This window comes from Panthera uncia (assembly GCF_023721935.1).
Source record: "Panthera uncia isolate 11264 chromosome A3 unlocalized genomic scaffold, Puncia_PCG_1.0 HiC_scaffold_11, whole genome shotgun sequence".
NCBI classification, from domain to species: domain Eukaryota; kingdom Metazoa; phylum Chordata; class Mammalia; order Carnivora; family Felidae; genus Panthera; species Panthera uncia.
The window spans coordinates 77143572-77161853 of record NW_026057578.1 but is presented as its reverse complement, the minus strand read 5'-3'; the positions used below and the strand labels follow the sequence as shown (position 1 = coordinate 77161853).

At 40.4% G+C, this 18282-nt stretch overlaps 1 protein-coding gene and 1 pseudogene across 4 annotated transcripts in view; one reads left to right on the top strand and one right to left on the bottom strand.

Moving 5' to 3' along the window:
- The window catches only part of SANBR (SANT and BTB domain regulator of CSR), a 54313-nt gene extending 47075 nt beyond the window's left edge, over window positions 1-7238 (bottom strand). For 3 of the 4 annotated variants that reach the window (XR_007462217.1, XM_049651529.1, XM_049651533.1), the window contains exons 1-2: window positions 7100-7238; window positions 3438-3596 (exon numbers count right to left, since the gene is read on the bottom strand). Coding sequence is in view for 3 of the 4 variants with exons in the window: in XM_049651529.1 (XP_049507486.1) it covers window positions 3438-3587 (150 nt within the window). In the remaining variant the exon portion in view is untranslated. Of the gene's footprint in view, window positions 1-3437; window positions 3597-6651; window positions 6727-7099 lie in introns of those variants that run through there. The other variant, XM_049651531.1, reaches the window with a different exon arrangement.
- A 314-nt stretch (window positions 7239-7552) lies between these two features.
- Window positions 7553-13335, top strand: LOC125936017 (ferritin light chain-like; annotated as a pseudogene).
- The last annotated feature ends 4947 nt before the right edge of the window (window positions 13336-18282 follow it).

Below are 18282 nucleotides of genomic sequence, written 5' to 3'. Positions count from 1 at the left end.
GTCAGGTCATGATCTCACAGTGCATGAGTTCAAGCCCTGCATCAGGCTCTCTGTTGTCAGCACAGAACCCACTTCAGATCCTCTGTCCCCCTCTCCCTCTGCCCTTCCCCCACTGATTCTCTCTCTCAATCTCTCTTAGAATAAATAAACGTAAAAAATAAACTCCCTCATCATTTCACAAAGACCTATAACATAACTGAGGGCAAGTAATTTCTTGTGGGTACTGGTTTTCTCAGCTGCAAAAGAAGATGGTGGAACTTGGTTCATTCACTGATTCCACAAGTATTTATTTATTTATTTATTTATTATTTATTTATTTTTTTAATAGCAAAAACACGTTTATTATTGATTTAAAAGTATTTAAGCATCCACTACATGTGAAACATTATGCCCATGTGCCCTTTTTTTCCCAATATATGAAGTTTATTGTCAAATTGGTTTCCATACAACACCCAGTGCTCATCCCAAAAGGTGCCCTCCTCAATACCCATCACCCACCCTCCCCTCCCTCCCACCCCCCATCAACCCTCAGTTTGTTCTCAGTTTTTAACAGTCTCTTATGCTTTGGCTCTCTCCCACTCTAACCTCTTTTTTTTTTTTTTTTCCTTCCCCTCCCCCATGGGTTTCTGTTAAGTTTCTCAGGATCCACATTAGAGTGAAACCATTGCCCATGTGCCCTTTATAGGAATAATCCTATCTCAATATTTTCCTAATTCTTCCTAACATACGTTCTGAACGTACACAATCACATTATCAGGAGGGACTGTTTGCTACTCTGAATCCAAAAAGAAAAAAAGGAGAAGAGGGAAGAAAAATAGAAAAATTAACAGAAGTCCATCCACAAGTATTTATTGAGTGTATATGACGGAGCAGGGCAATGGTAAATACGCTTAAAATTTATTGGGGAAAATCACTAATGTCATTTCTACTTTTAGAGAACTCTGAGATGATTTACTTACTTTAGGATTCCTATTAACAGCAGAAATTCTGAGGTCAATGTTTCTCAAACTAGGGTTCATGGATAAATTACTAGAAATCAAAGAGTTCTCTATAAGAATGTTTAGATTTTAAGTTTTGATTCTAAGCATAAAATAAAATCATCTAAATCATCAGGATAACAGAGTATTTCAGTGCCTATTTGCTTTTCTGTTTATAATTAAGTTGTACTAAGAAATACTTCAATTGTCTAAGGTAAATTTTTTTTTAAGTTTATTTATTTATTTTGAGAGAGACAGAGAGAGTGTGAGTGGGGGAGGGGCAGCAGGAGAGGGAGAGAGAGAGAATCCCTGGCAGGCTCTGCAGTATCAGTGCAGAGCCCGATGTGGGGCTTGAACTCATGAACCATGAGAATCATCAAGTCAGATGCTTAACCAACTGAGCCACCCAGGCACCCCATCTAAGGTTAATTTTTAAAAGGATAAGATAGCGAAGGGACTTGATAGAGGAGGGAGGCAGTGGTGTCAGGGGAAGGCTAGTAATGTCATGGTGCAATGTAAGTCTTCATAGGAGGTTAAAGAGAGAAAAGTGGAGGAAGGATGAAGTCTTTGAAAGGTACAAGGCAATATAAGCTAAATGCAAAATATTTTGTGCCATGACAGATCACACAATATTTGCCTTGTAATCAGCAATTCAATTTCAGCAAAACACTATTACTTTACCACATTAGGTAACCATTATTATTTTTATTTTTTTAATTTTTTTAAAGGTTTCTTTACTTATTTTGAGAGAGAGAGAGAGAGAACACAAGCGTGAGAGGGGAAGGGGCAGAGGGAGAGAATCCCAAGAAGGCTCAGCGCTGGATACAGGGCTTGAACCCACATACTGTGAGATCATGACCTGAGCTGAAGTCGGGAGTCTACCAATTGAGCCACCCAGGGGACCCTATTTTTTTTATTTTTAGAGACAAAGAGCATGAGCAGGGGAGAGGGGCAGAGGGAGAGAGAGAAAATACCAAGCACGCTCCATGCTCAGGGTGGAGCCTGATGAGGGGTTGGATCCACAACCCTGGAATCACGACCTGAGCCAAAATCAAGCTGGATGCTCAACCAGCTGGGCCACCAAGGCACCCCTAGCTAACCATTTTAGTTTGAATTGTGTTGTTTTTAGTTCTCACTTGTGTCTATAATATGCAAATTTGGTTTATGGGTGTATAGGTGTGTTTACAACTAGTATTATTAGTGGACATTTTATTTACATTATAATAAAAATAATTTAAGGGGCACCTGGGTGGCTCAGTCTGTTAAGCATCCGACTCTTGATTTTGATTCACATCCTGATGTTACTGTTTGTGAGATTAAGCTCCATGTCAGGCTCTGTGCTGATGGTGTGGAGCCTGCTTGGGATTCTCTCCTTTTCTCTCTGTCCCTCCCCTGCTCATGCTCTCTCAGAATAAAGAAAATAAACATTAAAAAAATAATTTAAGTCAACATTGGGAGTTCTCAAGGTTTTCCTTTAAAAAGATCTGTCCATCACTCAAATTTGAGAAGCATAGTATTAGGGATTTAATAACATATGACTTGATTTACAAAAATTTTATCTACCCATAATTTTCCAGTAACAGTTTTGTTACTTAAATTTATGTATTAGTGAACTTTCAGTTGTTACATAAACAATTGGTTGAATTTACATACCAGGTGGGTTAATGTACCAGGTGTTTGGGTAATGTACATAAATAATAATTTATGCAGTTTGTATCTAGTCAAATCATATCATATGCACATTCAGTATTCACACATATGTATATGTAAAATTCAAATGTTTTTCTCTTAGTAGCCATTTCTTTCTTTTTTTAAATTTTTGTTTGTTTTTTTAATTTACATCCAAGTTAGCATATAGTACAACAATGATTTCAGGAGTAGCGTTTCTTCTTTTTTTAAGTTTATGTATTTATTTATGTATGTATTTATTTATTTAAAGGCTTTAATGTTTATTTATTTTGAGAGACAGAGCTCGTGCATGAGTGGGGGAGGAGCAGAGAGAGGAAAACACAGAATCAGAAGCAGGCTCCAGGCTCCGAGCTGTCTGCACAGAGCCTGACGCGGAGCTCGAACTAATGAACTGTGAGATCATGACCCAAGCTGAAGTCAGACACTTAACCGACTGAGCCACCCAGGCACCCTGAGTTTATTTATTTTTGAGAGAGAGTGAGAGAGAGTGAGCGAGCAAGCTGATGTGTGAGCAGGGGAGGGGCAGAAAGAGGGGGACAGAGGATATGAAGCAAGCTCTGCACTGTCAGTGCTGTGGAGCCCCACATGGGGCTTAAACTCATGAACCAGGCTCAAACTCACAAACCAGGCTCAAACTCACCAACCGTGAGATCATGACCTGAGCCAAAACCAAGAGTCAGATGCTTAACTGACTGTGCCCCACTAGCTGTTTCTTTAAATTGGTCACTTTTTCTGATTTTTCCAGGAGCTATCTAGAGGATGGTTATTTACCTCTTTGGGTGTTAACCCAGGCACAAGCCTTGCCACAGTTTCCCAGTTGATGGTCTGATGGATTCCAATTAATGGATAAAGGATCATGTCTAACACCATTTGGTTGTTATTGTTCAAGAAATTGTTGTTCTCTGAATATCCACGACTCATCTTTTGGAACTAGAAATAAAGACAAATAGATTTATTTACATATGAAATCCAAGTGTTTTTAGGACATTATAAATCAGTTACAATTTATTCCTAAGAATTATATGCTACCTATAAAGGAAGAATAAAAGTGACCTAAAATACACATGGAATATACGGCTCAAATCTCTTCAAATATTATAGCATTTCAATATTATGGATTGGTGGATGGACAGATGGATAAATTATGTGATAAAAAAGTATAATAAAATATTAATGGTAGTAGAAGTGGTGGGTACACAGGTGTTCACTATAACATTCTTTTGACTTTGCTATATGTTTAAAATTTTTCATAATAAAACACTGGGGGGGGGGAGTTGAAAACAATATATCTTCCTTAAAAAAAATCCATAAGTGTGCCTTATTTGTACATTGATTGGCAATTCACAGATGGTGGAGTTTAACTGTAAAAAAAAAACAAATAAAAACAAACACACACAAACAAAAAAATAAAGCTCACTAAAAGAATTATAATTTCATTCTGGTCCTAAGCAATATTTCCTTTATTCTTTTGTGAGTGAATGTCCATCCTACAAACAATGAAGACTGAGTATATTTAAATTTTACTAATGTAATCAAATGAAATTTAAAAACAAGTTAATCTGACATGATAGGAGAAGCATAATCATTGTTATTATGCTATGTGATTATTAGTTATAAATTGTGGGAAGATTATAGCAACAATTGTAATTAGTATTATTTCTAGAAATTTGAGTTTTTGGAGTGTTCTTCCTTGTCTTCAGGAAAAACATGACAATTGGCCTGATAAGGCTTAATCCTTACACACATCCAAACACACCCTGCCACTCAAATATAAAAAGCACCTACACGCACGTACGCAGTCACTCCTGCCCCGTGGAGGCTTCCCTTGCTTCTTCACCTGGCTCCCCACCCATCTGTCCTCCCATCGCATCCTCTAATTCAATCCAGGAACCCTTGAATGACATGTCCAGTGACCAAGGGAGTCCAAGATCTTCAAGCAATAGAATCACCAAGAAAAAGGGCTCTAGAAAGCTTCCCAAATAAATGTAGTTCAATAAACATTTAGTGAGATTCAACTATGTGCCAAGCATTGTGGATACAAAAATAAATATGGCATGGTCCCTGTCCTCAAGGAATTTATGGTCTGGTGAGGGATATTAGCAGACAAACAGGTAATTTTAATATCATTTGCTGAGAACCAAAGCACAGGGGAGCCATGGAGGAGCAGAGGAAGAACACACATAATAATTGTTATTTATTGAGTACAACTGGCCCTTGAACAGTACAGGTTTGAGTGTACTGATCCACTTACACTCAGACTTCCTTCAGTACAATACTGGACTATAAATGTATTTGCTCTTCCTTATGATTTTCTTTTTTTTAATGTTTATTTATTTTTGCAACAGAGAGAGACAGAGCGTGAGCAGAGAGAGAGAGGGAGACACAGAATCAAGAGCAGGCTCCAGGCTCCAAGCTGTCAGCACAGAGCCTGACGCAGGGCCTGAACTCACAAACTGCAAGATCATGACCTGAGCTGAAGTCAGACACTTAACCAACTGAGCCACCCAAACGTCCCAGCTGACCTTATGATTTTCTTAATAACATTTTCTTCTCTTTAGTTTTCTTTATTGTGAGAATACAGTATATAATATATATACAAAATACGTGTTAATAGACTATGTTATCAGTAAGGTTTGTGGTCAACAGTACGCTATTAGTGCTTAAGTTGTGAGGGAGTTGAAAGTTAACATGAGTATTTTCGACTTGAGGGTGGTCAACACTCCAACCCCTGCATTTTCAAGGGCTAACTGCAGTTTAATAATTGTAAAACACTTCTTGGAGCCCAGGTGAACATAGATTTTACAAAGCTTTATTGTTCTCCACTTGTATGCCTAGCACATTGTCACTTTTCATACCACACAATTTGAAATGTATGTTAGAACATAGAGTATTTCATTATAATTTGTTTGGACCTCAGTAGAAAACAGTCTAATCCACAATTCAGGGCAAGGATTTGGGTGCTTTTTTTTTTTCTTCACTTTCAAAAATATTCATTTAAAAGTTCTAAAATATTTATTGTGGCCTGCAAAGTGCTGGCACTTGTTAGCTAATTAAAAATACTGTCCATATCAAATACTTAAAATTTTTTGTATATATTTCACATGTAATATTCATTTATAATATACACGATATTCTCATAAATTCTCTTGGAATAGCTGTCATAGTGCACTACATTCTGGAAAGAAAAGTACAGACTTATCAAAAACTGTGGCAATAAGAAAAAATTTGAAGTTCAAATTACACTACTACTAAATCTAGTTCCATTCATGATAAATTATTTTTTTTAATTTTTTTTTAATGTTTATTTATTTTTGAGACAGGGAGAGACAGAGCATGAACAGGGGAGGGTCAGAGAGAGGGAGACACAGAATATGAAGCAGGCTCCAGGCTCTGAGCTGTCAGCACAGAGCCCGACGCGGGGCTAGAACTCACGGACCGCAAGATCATGACCTGAGCCGAAGTCGGCCGCCTAACCGACTGAGCCACCCAGGCGCCCCGATAAATTATTTTTTTAATGTTAATTAATGCTTAAGGTCAAACGTGTTATTTACCAGAAATAAACATTCTATTTAATGCACTACACTTGTTAAGAACTCTTCGCGTCCTACTCCCCCCACCCCATTCCCACAATCTTGGTTTATTTAAATGTTTTAATAAAACTAATCTAATTAATTAAGACCAAATGGAAGTCCACCACTGGCATCTGATTTTTTTTTTTTTTTTTCCAAATAGAAAAAGGCTTTTGTAGACAAAGCCTTTTTCCTTAGGTAGAGGAAAGACGCTAAACGAAGGGGCCGGTAGGGTAGGTAGGTCAAAGGCCTTTGGCGTAACTGAGATCGGGAGAGAACAGAGTCATCCTGCTCCAGGAGAGAAGCCTTGTGTCCACGCTTCCTGACCACAAACGAGAACCGAGGCAGTTGGCTTTCACCGTGAACGAAAAAATCACATCTGCAACCCAGGATAAATAGATCAAAGCCGTGCAAACCTTGGGCGCAGACCTCACCGCGAGGAGCGTCCTCAGAGTTCCCCAGCCTGTGGTGTCCCCGCCTTTCCCGTAGGGGTAGAAACTCCCCGGGCGTGGAGCGGGTTGGGGACTGACAAAGGCGCCGGGCAGGGGGGCAAGGCTGAGGGAAGATGCTGGCAGACACAGGGCGCGGCCCGGCGGACGGACACCGGGGCACCCTCTGCTGGTGGTGCGGTAGGGACAGGCGGCAGGGACCTGGGGCTGGGAAGGCCGGCGGGCTGCAGGCTGGGCGTGGGGACGTTCGGGGGCGCTTGGGCTAACGCGACCCCGGCCCGGCCCGGCGGAGGAGGAGGCCGCGGCGTGAAGCCGCTGGCTGCCAACGGTACCGCCCCTTGCCGCACTTCCCGTCCCCCCCACCCCCCACCCCCCACCCCCGCCGGCACCCCAGGCCCCTGGACGTCTCGCTCACCTGCTCGGGGCCGCGGTGGCCCTCACTACGCCTTTGTCACCTGCAGCGGCCGGCACAGACTGTCCTCGCGCCATTAAGCTCCAGCTACCCGGCCCGCAAGCATGGCCACGGTACTCACACGCATCGCCCCTCCTGCTCGCAGGGTACCACCGGCCCCCACGCCGTCCAACCAATCACAGGCCAGCGCTACAGCGGCGGAACCAATGAACAACTAGCTCCTGCAGGGCTGGGACGGGTGGCCAGAGAAGCGGCTGCAGCTAGCGGCCGCAGCCCAGTGCCTTTGCCTTTCCCTTCCCCCTCTCGCTTTCACTCCTGGGCTTGTCGCAGTGCAGCGTCTTCACCCCCCAGCGTCTTGTTTCTTAGCAACCAGATCCTCCCGACCGGATCTTAAGTGACCAACTCTTGACTCTAGAGGAAATAGAAACAAGGGAGATAAAAGAACTCGGATCAACCATGGATGAAATAGTTGGCGGTATAGGTCACTTTGGTATAGGTGCTTAGGTAGAATGGTAAAGTTGTATCATTTAGAAGGACACAAGAAGTATCTTGGGTGAAGCGTTGTCATTATTATCAGGAGGCATCTCTTGAAAAACGTAAATAGCTCTGGGTTAGAAATTCAGTGTTCATTCACATTGATAGGTTCCACATGTGTTACTGTGGTAACTACTATTACTGGGAAACAAGTAAGATATATAAGTTTCAGTCTTGTAGGGTAAATACTACTATGTGTCAATTACTTTTTTTAATTTTATTTTTAAAATTTCGATCCAAATTAGCATATAGTGCAACAATGATTTCAGGAGCAGATTCCTTAATGCCCCTTACTCATTTAGCCCATCCCCCCTCCCATAACCCCTCCAGTAACCCTGTTTGTTCTCCATATTTAAGAGTCTCTTAATGTTTGTCCCCCTCCCTGTTTTTTATTTTTGCTTCCCGTCCCTTATGTTCATCTGTTCTGTGTCTTAAATTCCTCATATGAGTGAAGTCATATGATATTGGTCTTTCTCTGACTAATTTCGCTTAGCATAATTACCCTCTAGTTCCATCCACGTAGTTACAAATGACAAGATTTCATTCTTTTTGATGGCTGAGTAATACTCCATTGTATATATATATACCACCTCTTCTTTATCCATTCGTCCATTGATGGACCGTTGGGCTCTTTCCATACCCTGGCTAGTGTTGATACTGCTGCTATGAACATCGGGGTGCATGTGTCCCTTTAAAACAGCATCTCTGTATCCCTTGGATAAATATCTGGTAGTGCAATTGCTGGGTTGTGGGATAGTTCTATTTTTAATTTTTAAGGAACCTCCATACTGTTTTCCAGAGTGGCTGCATCAGCTTGCATTCCCACCAGCAATGCAAAAGAGATCCTCCTTCTCCTCATCCTCGCCAACATCTGTTGTTGCCTGAGTTGTTCATGTTAGCCATTCTGACAGGTGGGAGGTAGTATCTCATTGTGGTTTTGATTGGTATTTCCCTGATGATGAGTGATGTTGAACATTTTTCACGTTTGGTTGGCTACCTGGATGTCTTCTTTGGAGAAGTGTCTATTCACGTCTTTTGCCCATTTCTTCACTGAATTATTTGTTTTTTTGGTGTTGAGTTTGATAAGTTCCTTATAGATTTTGGATACTAACCCTTTATCTGGTATGTCATTTGCAAATATCTTCTCCCATTCTGTCGGATGCCTTTTAGTTTTGTTGATTGTTTCCTTCGTTGTGCAGAAGCTTTTTATTTTGATGAGGTCCCAATAGTTCATGTTTCCTTTTGTTTCCCTTGCCTCTGAAGATGTGTTGAGTAAGAAGTTGTTGCGGCCAAGATCAAAGAGGTTTTTGCCTGCTTTCTCCTTGAGGATTTTGATGGCTTCCTGTCTTACATTTAGGTCTTTCATCCATTTTGAGTTTATTTTTTGTGTATGGTGTAAGAAAGTGGCCCAGCTTCATTCTTCTGCGTGTCGCTGTCCAGTTTTCCCAGCACCACTTGCTGAAGAGACTGTCTTTATTCCATTGGATATTCTTTCCTGCTTTGTCAAAGATTAGTTGGCCATGTTTGTGGGTCCATTTCTGGGTTCTCTATTCTGTTCCATTGATCTGGGTGTCTGTTTTTGTGCCATCAATTACTTTTTTAAAATTTATTTTGAGAGAGAGAGAGAGAGAGAGAGAGAGAGAGAGAATCCCAAGCAGGCTCTGCATTGTCAGGGAAGAGCCCATTATGGGGCTAGAACTCATGAACCAAATGGTGAGATCACAACCTGAGAGGAAATCAAGAGAGGAAATCAAGAGTCGGATGCTTAATGGTCTGAGCCACCCAGGTGCCCCCCCATGTCAATTACTTTTTTAAATTTTTATTTTTTATAAATATGTTTTAATGTTTGTTGGGGGGGGGGGCAGGAGGGCAGAAAGGGAGACAGAGGATCTAAAGCTGGCTCTGTGCTGACAGCAGAGAGCCCAATGTGGGGCTTGAACCCACTAACTGTGAGATCATGACCTGAGCCCAAGCCAGAGGCCTAACCAACCAAGCCACTCAGGTGCTTCCATGTCAATTACTTTTAATTTTCACTTGCAATGTGTCTAGTCTGAGGACTAAAACTAAATGTTAGAAAGGACAGAAAAAATAAAGCTCTATTCAAATGGGTAAATCACTATAATGAGATCTGATGATTTGAGTGGCTGTCAGTTTTTTCTAATTGTATCAACTCTTTTTGCTATTTTTACTATCAAATCTTTTATTATATTTATTCCACAGAGACACGGAAGTTAGGCAAGCTCTGTATTTAATTAGGTAAATACTTTTTTTAATGTTTATTTTCGAGGGAGAGAGAGAGAGCGCGCCTGAGCGGGGAAGAGGCAGAGAGAGAGGGAGACACAGAATCCAAATCCGAAGCAGGCTCCAGTCTCTGAGCAGCCAGCACAGATCCTGACACGGGGCTCAAACTCAGGAACCGTGAGATCATGACCTGATCCAAAGTGGGACGCTTAACCGACTGAGCCACCTAGGTGCGCCTAGTTAGGTAAATTCTTAAAGAGAAGCTGTTTGCTTCTCTTACTTGCCCTTGACTTTCTTTCTCCTAGTCCTGAACTCAGTTGTGATGGTGGTGAGCCAGTTTAAACCATGAGGATTAGAAAGACTCATGAGAGGGGCGCCTGGGTGGCTCAGTCAGTTGTGTCTGACTCTTGATTTCAGCTCAGGTCATGATCTCATGGTTTGTGGGTTTAGGCCCACATTAGGCTCAGCACTGAGTGTGGAGCTTGCTTGGGATTTTCTCTCTCCCTCCCTGTCTCTCTGCCCCTCATGCAAGCGTGCTCTCTCTCTCAAAATAAACTTTAAAAAGTAAATGTTACTTTAAAAATAAAAAAAGGACTCATGAGATTTTTTAGAGCAGTAACATAGAAGGCACCTTGGCCTTGAATTTAATTACCTTGTGAAGAGAAACTGCCTAACAGGACCTAGACTGTTATATGAGAAAAAGTATTTATCTTTCTTTAGCTACTGTTGTTTTTTTGGTTTGTTACAGAAGCTTAGAGTAGTCCCTAAAAGGGAAAACTTGGTCCCTGAAAGGGGTGTGCTATAATTACAAAGATCTAAGCTAGGTATGGCATTGGCAGGTAGAAGCATATTGCAGGCTGGAAGGCTGGTAACTCCGAGTGTATTGGGAAGTGTCACTTGTGTTAACTTGAAAGGTAGATTATCAAGCCTACAGCTCTGAGGAAAGGAGTTTAGAAAAGGTCAAAATCTAAGTTCATATTGGCTGACAATTTTTGCTTTTAGCAAGGTTCGATAAAAAGGAATGAAGTCAGTAAGAATCAACCAGTTTAGAGGTTAGAGTGGGAGAGAGCCAAAGCATAAGAGACTGTTAAAAACTGAGAACAAACTGAGGATTGATGGGGGGTGGGAGGGAGGGAAGGGTGGGGGATGGGTATTGAGGAGGGCACCTTTTGGGATGAGCACTGGGTGTTGTATGGAAACCAATTTGACAATAAATTTCATATATTGGAAAAAAAAAAAAAAGAATCAACCAGTTTGCAAGCGGAGATAGAATAGAGCTCTATTCCTGGACCCCATTCACAACATTTGCTCTTGCTGTAGATCCACATACTACTATACCATCTCTAAATGATCAATTCAGGAACTTAATGTTTGAAGCTTTCCTCATCACTCTCTAGTCTTTTCGAGAACAATATCCCTTTACAGAATGACAGAGCAAGAAAGAATCCTTGATAGATGGGCTTCTTCAATCTTTTTATTCCAAGGTTAGAGAAAGTTCAAGTGACTTGCCCAAGGTCAACTCATTTGGTTCAATGACCTTTGCCCAAGGAAGAATCTTTGGCATTGTACAGATGTTCCTTCCTAAGGCCTTTTATGCAGAATGGGTAATTGTATCTAAAACTTTCATCTATTTCCCCTTCCTCACCAAGTCTAACCCTTTTATGTTCAGAAGCTCATCCCTCTATCAGTTTTAGTACAGACTAAGTTGCTTTAACAAAGAGACCCTAAATACAGTGGCTTAAACACAATAAAAGTTTATTTCTCTCTCAAATTACAGTACAGGTGGGTGCTCCAGAACTGGTGTGGCTGCTTTGCCAATCTTGACACAAAACTTCCATCTCTGAGTCTGAAATGGCTGCAGAGAAAATGTGGGATAGTAGTGTAAAGCAGTTAAATTCTCCATGGGGGGTGAGGAGACAACCTCTAAAATTGTAAGAAATACAGGATGAGCACATTGTTTAGAAATAAGGTAAAAGCAGAGTAGCAGAAAAGCTAAATGTGTTTGCTTCTGGGAACCTGGAGTGAGGTAGGGGACTACTTTATTTCCTTTTTTTTTAAAATCACAATTTGATTTTCTAAAACCATGCGATTTTACTAGTTTCATAGTTAAAAATATGTGAATGGATAAAACATATATATGAAGGAAAAATAGTAACTTCAAACAAGTTATTTCTTCAACTAGGCAAATATTAAATATGAAAAATTAACCATAACAATCTGGAATAAAACTTCAAGGGATACTGACATTGGTGAAGGAATAGGGGCAGGGGACCAGTAGGGAGAAGTGTCTGGAGGAGAAAGCAGGGAGGATGATAGCATGCCAACATTCTTGTGTGGTTGTAAGACTTCAATATTGATAACTTTAAACACTGGTAGAGAAACATAAACATAATTAGGGGTTAAAAAGTAACCACAACAAGAATAAAAATAGAAATGTATAGGTTTCAAACCTGAAGAGACAATGCATCTGGCGGTTTCTGAGGATCTGTCTCTTGCTTCAACAGTGTCTGGATGGAACGGATGCAGGGACGCCCCTTCTATCAGCCTCCCGACCACCCTCCAACCCTTTTTCCAGTCACAACCTTTGGAGCCATCTTCTCAGCCATCCTTTGCCTCTGGGACTGGCCAACACCCTATTTTGAGCTTAGCTCTTTATTACTCATTAACTGTGAGCTCCCCGGATTCCTCAGAATTATTTCACCGAGGTGGAGGGGGCTGTCAACCTCCTGGTCAACATGCATCTGCAGGCCTCCTACACCTACCTCTATGGTCTTCTATTTCGACTGTGACAATGGGGCTCTGGAGGGCGTGGGCCACTTCCGAGTGTTGGCTGAGAAGTGCGAGGGTGCGGAGTGTCCCCAGAAGGTGCAAAGTCAACGAGGCAGCTGTACCCTCTTCCAGGACCAGGACCAGGTAGAAGCTGTTCCAGGAAGAGTGTAATGAAACCCTGGACACCAAGGAAGCCGCCCCGGTTCTGGAGAAGAACTTGAACCAGGCCCTTTTGGCTTTGCATGCCCTCGGTTCCGCGCACGCAGACCCCCATCTCTGTGACTTCCTGGAGGACCAAGATGAGAAGGGGATCAAGAAGATGGGCAACCGCCTGACTCACCCCTGTAGGCGGGATAGCCCCCAGGCTGGGCTGGGCGAGTATCTCTTCTAAAGGCTGGCCCTCAAGCGCGACTAGGAGCCTTTGAAGCCTGGCAGCCTCTGAAGGACCTCTCTGGCCTGCATCCCCCGGACCAGGGCTTGTGCCTGAGCCTCTCCCTGCAGCCACCAGGCAGCTTTTTAACCACCCTGGAGCCCTGTCCCAAGCCATGGACCAAACGGAAACAATAAAGCTTTTTGCAGCAAAAATTAAAAAGAAAAAAACAACAAAACAAAAAACCTGAAGAAAAAAATGTGATCTATAAAAAAAGAAATTTTAAGTACAACACTTGTAGTAAGGTAGTGGAAATATGTGAAAAACTGATAAAACCATGAAAAGCTATCAAATGGAGATTTTATTTATTTATTTTTATTTATTTTTTATTTTTTTATTTTATTTTTGAGACAGAGAGAGACAGAGCATGAACGGGGGAGGGGCAGAGAGAGAGGGAGACACAGAATCGGAAACAGGCTCCAGGCTCCGAGCCATCAGCCCAGAGCCTGACGCGGGGCTCGAACTCACGGACCGTGAGATCGTGACCTGGCTGAAGTCGGACGCTTAACCGACTGCGCCACCCAGGCGCCCCTCAAATGGAGATTTTAAACATAGTACACTTAGAAAGAGCAGAGACCAAAAAAAAAAAAAAAAAAAAAAAAAAAAAAAAAAGCAAATGTAAAGACAAATTTAAAATATAAGTTCAGGGGCACCTGGCTGGCTTAGTTGGTGGAGCATGTGACTCTTGATCTCTGGATTATAGGTTCAAGCCCCACCTTGGGTGCAGAGATTACTTAAAAATAAAAAATAAAATAAAAATACAAGTTCAATCTAATGTACTTTTCAGTCTAACATAATTCCCTAATCCACGTTTCCACATGGAAGTATTTCTCAAGAGTGACACTCCGGTGCTTATTTTTTCCCACCTTCCCTTCCTCTCTTACTGCTTCTCAGGGAAGGAGTGTTAGCTGATTAGTGATTTTATAAGAAAAAATTATACACATGTAGTTTTCCAGCCCCTCTCCACTCTCACTGGATTGCTTACCTACAGTGAAGGTGATTTCTGGTGTTTTTCTGAACATTCTCTAAGTTTGGTAGTTTACTTTGTCTGAGACTGGATGGATAGTTGAATTCAGGTAAATATTAGCAAATCCTATGCATGCCCTCCAAACTAGCTTTAACATAGTTTGCAAACCAGCCCGACCTGCCTGTTCAAGATCTTCAATTAGCTGTTTACTCTCTTATTATTATTTTTTAGTAAGCTCTATGTCCAATGTGGGGCTTGATCTCAGGATCTTGAGATCAAGAGTTGCATGCTCTACCAACTGAGGCAGTCAGATGCCCCTGGTCTCTTATTCTTAAACATAAGCAAACAACCAAAATTCAGCAGAAACCTGAGGAAAAGATTTGTCATGAAAGACCAAAGATATACAATAGGGGGAAAAAGACCATGTAGGAAGATGGAAACCTGGAAACAGAACCACCAGTTCTCTTATGTGGAATGACTCAAGAGAAACATAATGTTGCTTTCTGTTACAGCTTATTAAAAAAAAAATTTTTTTTTTAATGCTTATTTGTTTTTGAGAGAGAGAGTACAAGCAAGGATGGGGCAAAGAGAGAGGGAGACACAGACTCCAAAGCAGGCTCCAGGCTCTGAGCTGCCAGCCCAGATAGAGCCCGATGTGGGGCTCGAACTCACAAACAGTGAGATCATGACCTGAGCTGAAGTCAGGCATTCAACCAACTGAGACACCCAGGCACCCCATGTTACAGCTTATTTTTAATGTGATAGAGCCTGGGTAAGCCTGGCCCAGATTATTAGCTGTATGTGATTAGCTAAACTGCATGGTGATGAAGTCCTTGCCCTTTTCCTTCAAGTCCTGTTCCCTGGATCATTTGAGAACACACAAGTGATCTACTCCTGATTGAAGGATGGCCACAGGGAACTTAAAAGTAGAAAAGCCTAAGCACCCCACTCCCCTGGACTGTGTTACAGGCAGATATTCAGTTCTAGTAGTTGGTACTCTCCAAAATACACTAACTGTGGATAACCTTGGGTTTCCTAAGATTTGCTCAGGACCTTGCCCAATGATTTCTCCAGAAATGGTTCTTGTAAATTCTCAGAGAAACTGAAGCCAGACTATGATCCAGTGCGTCTTTTCAGCTTATCTTCTCCCGGGACACCTTATCAAACAGCAGCAATAGTACCTTCTGTATACAGCTAGATTTCTGCATGCTAGTACTTTTTTTTTTTTTTTTAAGTAGGCTTCATGCCCAGCACAGAGCCCAACGTGGGGCTTGAATGCACGACCCTGAGATCAAGACCTGAGCTGAGATCAAGAGTCAGACACTTAACCCACTGAGCAACCCAGGTGCCCTGCTAATACCTCACTTTTATATTAATCATCTTACACACACACACACACACACACACACACATATGTATATGTGTATACGTATATATGTATACATACATAAACGTATTTTTTTTGGTAAAACAAATTATTTCATCGAAAAAAAATAGTACCCAGAAGGAATGCAAGAATGGTTTGATATCAGAAAATCAATATTATTCATCAATTACTATTACTAGAGGTGAAAAGTCAAAAGACAATCTAAACAAATGCAGATTTAAAACAGCAATAAAAGGGAACTTCTTTGGATAAAAGACTAGCATAAGTCTCACAGCAAACATCACATTTAATAGAGCAACTTTAGAATCTGAGGTAGAAAAAATAAAAATGCCTGCTACCACAGCCACTGTCAAAAACAGATGGGCAATAAAGAGAATGCTAAGCACAAAGACTAAAAAGGAAGAGATAAGACTGTCATTATTTGCATTTACATAGACAATCCAAGAGAATCAATATTAGAACTAATAAGCATTCTTCAAAGCTGCAAATACAAGATCAACATACCCAGTTCAGTACATTTCTCTGTACCAGAAATAATAGGACACCATTGTCAATGGCAACATAATTTATAAAATCCCTAGGAACAGCCAAAACAACAAAAACCCAACAAACACACATACACATAATGTCCTGAAAAAATGGGAAATTGTGTTCATGAATGGGATGATTTAACCGTATGTCAATTTTTTCTAGATTAACCTCTATATTCAATGTAATTCCAACCAAAATCTCAGCAGCTTTTTTAAAAAAGGGAACTTGATAAACTGATACTATAACTTAAGCCAAATAAAAACCCACAAATGGCTAATGTAATTTTCACAAAGTAGGGCAAAGTAGATTCACTTATCATATATTAGGACATATTACCAAGTAACGTTAAGTAAGACAGTGTTGTACTGGGAAAGAAAGGAACTGATATATATCAATAGAAGATGGAGAGCCTCAAAGTTTCATGTTTATAGGAACTTGGTATATAATGAAATGGGGGAAGATGTAGATTATTTGGTAATGGTTAGAAAAATGGACTACCATCCTACCCTGCATGCCCAGCAGACATTCACAAGACCCAAAAGGATATAGCTCAGCACAAAGGTCACTTAGCTTGGCAGGATATACCATAGTAAATAGATCATGTAGAGAAGGGCATTCTCCTTAGGTAAGCCTCATGTGCCACAGGAACCACTATCTTGTAAAAATCCCTGATGGTAGGTTCCAAGTCTCTGCAATGAGGAACAAGCTCAGTTACAGTCTTCCCTTTCTCTGAGAATTCTCAAAGCCTGTGTTGTTTTTTTGTTTTTGGTACAACACAAAAATGTTGCTGGGTAAGTAGTTGGCATTCTATATTTATCTTAATAGATTTCCAAGGAAATTGTGCTAAGGAGAAGGTAAAACCAAAATAATTTCCCCATACATAGAGAGAAGGGATTTTGTTAACCCATTCCCTTTTATGACTAGCCGGAGAAAAAGTTGGATTCATACCACATGCTACATCCAAAGGTAAATTCCAATTAAACTAAAGGCCTAAATGTAAATGGTGAAACTATAAAACTGAGAAGAACAAGACCTAAAAAGCACAATTGGGAAAATCGAAGATTTCTATTCCATGAAGGACACCAAACACAAGAATTAACAAATGACAAGACCAAGTTATTTCCAATGTCTGAACCTGACAATAACATGTCTAGACTCTATAAAAAGTTTCTTACTATATAATTAGCAAGAAAGATAAAAACTTAATAGGAAAAAAAGGGCAAATTATAAGTACAATATAGTGTTTTCCAAAGAATAGAAAACCAAAAAAGCATATGCCTACGCTCATTACTAATCAGACAACGCAGATTAAGACAAAAACACACCTTCACATATCAGCTTCACAAAAAATCAAATATATCAAGTGCTGTTGAAGAGGCAGATAAAATGTAATCCTCATGTTTTGCTGGTCCAAGTGTAAAATGGTGCAACCATTGCTGAAAACAATGCAGCATTACTTAACTGAAATTAAATATGCATATACCCCCAACCCGAGGCATTCTACTCTAGGACATATATCCCATACAGATGACAGGGCAGTTTCATAGGAAGACACGTACAAGTTTGTAGAAGGGGAAACAGCTGAGAGCTTAAGTATCTGTGGCTAGAGGAAAAGATCAGCTGTGGTATGTGAATGCAGTATAATAATATGCACCAGTCAGAAGCACGTCATATAAGGTAACATGAGTAGGTCATAAAACTTAATATTTTAAGAAAGTTAGAAGCAAAATAGATTCATACCACATTATCATTTATATAGAACACATATTAAATATATAGTTTTAAAAAATATAGTTTTTTAAGGAAACATATACAAAATTTGGAAAATGGCTTGGAAGGATAAACATTAAGTATAGTAGGGAACAAGGAGTACGGAATACCAGGTAGGAGAGGAAGAAAATAAAGGTGAAATAAAACAGAACAAAAGTGTAGCCTTTCTAGACCAATGATATTGGTGTCATTAATAAAGAGTATGATCAATGACTGACTCAATTCTAAACACCTGAGATCCTCACAAACCAAAACACTCATTTTACATGAGCAGAAACATTAAGCCTTAGGTTAAACATTGTTTCTTTAAATGTGAAAAACTATTCATGAAGCATAATAAGTATCCCAAAGGATTCATGCATTTGCTGAGTTTAAAAGAAACAGTTCATTGTTCCAAATAAGATAAGCTCAATAAAAAACTAATACGAAAGAACATGTCAAGGCAATTCTGAAAAAACAAAACTTCTTGTGTTGAATAAATATTCCAATGTGTTTTTCTAAGTTAGGCAGTTCCAGTATTCAGCAAAATAATTTTAAATTGCATTTTAGGCAAAGTT